The 4,866-nt window shown below is 39.2% G+C and overlaps 1 protein-coding gene across 1 annotated transcript; it reads left to right on the forward strand.

The window, feature by feature from the left end:
- The first annotated feature begins 285 nt into the window (after window positions 1–285).
- Window positions 286–4,418, forward strand: LOC131204982 (vomeronasal type-2 receptor 1-like). Its single transcript, XM_058196724.1, has 4 exons — window positions 286–290; window positions 554–845; window positions 2,599–3,168; window positions 4,323–4,418. Exons 1-4 carry the CDS (start codon window positions 286–288, stop codon window positions 4,416–4,418), a joined length of 963 nt encoding a protein of 320 aa, XP_058052707.1.
- Window positions 4,419–4,866: the final 448 nt, after the last annotated feature.

A 4,866-nucleotide genomic window follows, 5' to 3' on the forward strand; every position in this document is an offset into this window, starting at 1 on the left:
TGGCTGAAAAATACCTGCAAGAATGTTACATGTCTCACTAGTACAATAAACAACTGCCAAAGAAATCTTTCATATCAAGTTGCCTTTCAACATGGCTCCTCCTATTTAGTCTCCTTCCAAATGATGGGGTTTCGTTCCCTCCATTTTCTAATTCTAACACTCTCCTCCTTTTCTTCTTATTTCACTTGTTTTTATACCACAGGACCTGTCTAATTTCCTGAATAATTTTGATTTCCATGGCTTCCCTCTTTTGTCTTATTTTGTGGAAGAGACTGAAATCCAAAGATGGGGTCAGAAAAAAACCTGAAGGAAATCCAGAATATTTTCCTTCCTCAGTTCAATCCTGAGTTCATCACTTGAATAATGAACTTTGTTTAAGTAGTGATTGAAACAGTTGTAGTTGCCTCTCTCAGCCCATTTCCATATTTGAATAGTTGAATATTGGTTTTGGATCAATGTTGGCCTAAGGGTCAATAGGCTTGTGGAGGATTGTTTATTTAAAAAAGTATTTGTTGCAGCTGTTGACTATAATAATTGAACATTGTTTTTACAGTAGGAATAATTATGGTATTAATACAGCGCTACAATTAATATTCAACATTCAAGTGGTCAACAAGAATTCCCGGCTCCTGCACAACCTCACACTGGGCTACAACATCCATGACAACTATCTGAACACTTTCCGCACTTCAGAAGCCTTGCTGGATATTCTGTCCACTGGAGAAGCCAACGTCCCCAACTACAGCTGTGGAAGGAAGGAGAACCTTCTGGCTCTTTTTGATGGAGCTAGAAGGGGCATCTCCATCCAGATGTCAACATTAGCAGATATCTACAAAGTCTCACAGGTTTGTGTGTGTTTTTCTCTCTCTGGTAAAGTAAGTGGAGTGGGGATGAGTAATAGATCCAATATCTTCTCCCTAGAATTCAAGAGCTGCTTTTCAGAATATTAGTGAACTTATCAACTATGTTTTGGTCTATTATGTTCACGTTCAAATTCACCATTAAAGGCCCGAAGAGCCATAGAGGATGTTCTATTGAATATTTGAATATTTTAAAAATATCCAGGTTTTGAGGTCCTCCATTAGAATGTTCATTTTCACATATCAATAACATCTAATTTATCCAATTGGATTTCAGTCTCTTCCACAAAACAAGACAAAAGAGGGAAGCCACGGAAATCAAAATTATTCAGGAAATTAGAAATTAATATTAATTAATACTTTAATATTAACAACAAATCTGGCATGAAATATCTAATCACAAAATATGTCCATTGGGTTAAACCATGGTTTGTTTCCGTTATAGTTGTTAGTGCAACATTTGGCACAGTGAAAGGAGAAATATTATGGGGGAAATTGATTGTCCTTAAAATGGAGCTCAGACTTTTGGCCCTGATCCAAGCCCTTCTTTGAGAGGGAGGCCTGGGCTCTGTGGAGCCATGAGAAGAAGGATCGATTCTTATCAAGGGGAAAGTGAAGGGTGCATAATTTGAAGCCGTGTTATTCAGTCTAGATATTAATGACTTACCTGCACTAATGAAGGATCCTGAAGTACACATGTCTACGGTAACAAATATGCTGATAATACAATATTATTATCATAATTTGGATTGTGTTAAGAAAAGGTGGATCCGCCTGTCATAGTAACTGATTATCAATAAATCAGATTCAAAAGTTACGGTCTTTGGAAAACAACATAGATGCCTACTTGATTGTAATCCAGTAGAGCAAGTAACGCCTTTCCTTACCTGGGTTAGTTTTCTCCGATACTGAATCTTGGATCCCTCATCATCAAAGGAGCTCAGTTAGAGCACGGACAAGAGTGAATCTAGTGAATCTAATTAAAAAAAATTATATTTTCTAGCATTCCTATCCCCAATTATTGATATAAGGCAAGGCATGTATTCTTATATCAAGCTGATGTTTGGCATTAATAAATGCCATTACCGGAAAAACTGAATCACAGCATCTGAGCAGAATCTTTGGGGTGGATAAAAGGACTTCAGTTGCTGCCCTCAGAGATGAATTGTGAATTTACACAATTGTATCAATTCAGGGTATAAAAATATTGGTTTAGAATTAAAGCTATTGAAACCAGCACACTCCCAAAAGTGTGCGTTAAAACAGACACAATTTTAATTAAATACTTCTTGGATTGTACAATTTATAATTTGCATTTGGAGTTACGATCTCCTTGTCTCTTGTACATCTGGAGAAGAAGCTAAAAAAATTGCTCCACAAAGAATCTGGAATATAGAAGCAGAGAAAGAAGTTGCAGCCTTGGAAAATAACACAATACAATCCTTTATTGGATCAAAACACTTTATCTGACATCTGCAAATTTAATATAATTGCAGTAAATTATAGGAGTGATACAAAAATTTGCATTGCATTATTTAATTTTTTTTTACTTAATTTGTTTTTTGTTTTCCATTCTTATATATGATATTGTTAATATTTTGTCTTCAATATTTTAAAAACAACTATGGAACAAATTATTCTAATCAGTTCCTCAGAACAAAATTGGATTTTTCAATAACTAATATTTTGGAGTTGGTCTGACCCACATTATAACATAGCATTCTTCATTAATTTTTAGATCAACCTTGAAACTGCTTCAGAGGCTCTGAGTGATAAAAGGAAATTCCCCTTTTTCCACCAAATGCTTCCCAAAGAAGGGATCCAGTACCCAGCCATTGTCCAGCTGCTCCTCCATTTCAGATGGACCCTGATTGGCCTCTTTGCTTCAGACACAGAGAAGGGAGAGAATTTCATGAGGACTTTCACTCCTATGCTTGTCAGGAGTGGAATTTGTGTGGTTATATCACAACGATTCTCAAAGACTGGATATACAGCAACACTCAGGGAGCCCCTCTCTAAGTGGAGACAAGTCAACGTCTTTGTTCACTTCATAGAATTTGATTCCATTTGGGACCGAATTCTTCCTTTCCATTTAACATTTATGCGTTCGCCAGGACCCATTGAGGGAAAAGTCTGGATCCTCACAAATTTTGTATTGTATCTAGTAGACCAGCACAGACTTTTCAAATACATCCATAGTATTTTGAACTTTGAGTTTTTGGAAAAAGAAAGGCCGCTGGATGATGCCTTTGAACCCCATTTCTTTGTGGAACTTCCGTTTCAAGATCATGAACTCATGAGTCTGACTGTTGGGGGCGAGTCATTGGCCCCGATGGAAGGAGTCTGCGCAATATTACAGTTGGGCGTCCTCCTGGATGAGAAGGCTGTCTTTTGAAGATCATTTGAGGCTGAAGGAGGAGAAAAGATGTTTTACCAGGTTCGCCTGTTGCGCCAGTTGCGCCCTTTCTAGACCGGGATGCCTATGCACGGTCACTCACTATTCGTGACGTCTCGCCTGGATTACTGCAATGCTCTCTACATGGGCTCCCTTGAAGGGCATCCGGAGACTGCAGTTAGTTCAGAATGCGGCTCTGGGTGATAGAGGGAGCCCCTGTGGCTCCCGGCGTGACACCTATCCTGCGAGACTGCACTGGAGGAGAAGGAGGGGAACCACCTCAACCTATTTATGCTGCAAAAGGTTATAAGATTTGGACCATCTAATTGCTCATATCTGACACTCTGGAATAACAGGGAGCAGATCTGAAGTTTCTGTCTAACCTCTTTCAGTTGTTGGAAGAGAGTTCCATCCTCCCTTGTCCAGCTGAGAGAGTTTGAAAGTTGGAGAAGCTGCTCTCATCATCTTCTCCTTCTCTTCACTCACTTTCAGTTTGCAGTCAAATATGATTTTGAGGTCATTTTCATAAATATGAATTTATTTATTTACAAATAAATGAAGACGGTAAATGTTTCCTCCTTCAATTTATATTGATTTTAATTGGTTTTAGTATTTATATCATTTTAATTAATTTGGCTTTAGAATAAGTTTTTACTTGTGATCTTAATTTGTATTTATATGTTTTTATTGGCCTGTGAACCGCCCTGAGTCCCTCGGGAGATAGGGCGGTATACAAATTTGATTAATAAATAAATAAATAAATAAATTAGAAGTGGGGTTATAAAGTGAATTCGTGAGTCCTGATAGAAAATGCAGCAGAGCAGGCCATGAGCTGCAGTTTCAGTGGCCCTTTGTCCCCAGGGACCCAGTCTCAGCTCATGCACTATTTCCTTCTATCGGCCCTCTAAAACTGCTGTGGGAACTGTGTCTCACTGCGCTAAGTTTAATGCCCTTTGGATTTCTGGCATGGTTATTCCACATAAATATCTCGCTGCTTTAAAAGGGGGAGTTTGGCTGCTCTAATAAACTTTCTTGGGAAGAGCAGCCTGATCTTGTTGGTCTTCCAGGTCTTTCATCCCTTGTTTGAGTTCACTAAGTGGTTCCCCATCATCCCCCATCATAAAAAGCCCTTCCCTGGAGAAGCCGAGATACTGAAAATGTAAATCTGTCCATCTATTTTGATTTTGTCTAGTCCTGCCTCAGTGCTACATTTGGGATGCAGGGCGCTACCTGAGATATGGCTCCTAGGAATTTGGATTGAGCCTTTCCAGAGGAGTAAAAGAAGAGTAAAGTCCCAGGATGAGCAGCAAGGAGTAGTTGTGTTCATTTTCTCCACAACTACAACAACCCTATGAGTTGAGTTGGGCTTTATTTATTTATGTAGCGTATGGCAAATACATGGACTTTAAAAAGTTCAGTTGAAAAAATCAGCTATTGGGCCATTGTAAGCTCTCGATGGGCATTCGGACACAATGTGATGGATATTTTGAGAAGGAGCTCCTCAGTCACACTGAGGGGTAGAGACAAGACCCTGCTTAGACAAGGAGCCCAGGCAGGCTATGTGTTGGGCTGAGAGAGAGTGACTGGCCCCCACTCACCCATCTGGCTTCC

This window comes from Ahaetulla prasina, chromosome 11, assembly GCF_028640845.1.
Source record: "Ahaetulla prasina isolate Xishuangbanna chromosome 11, ASM2864084v1, whole genome shotgun sequence".
NCBI classification, from domain to species: Eukaryota; Metazoa; Chordata; class Lepidosauria; order Squamata; family Colubridae; genus Ahaetulla; species Ahaetulla prasina.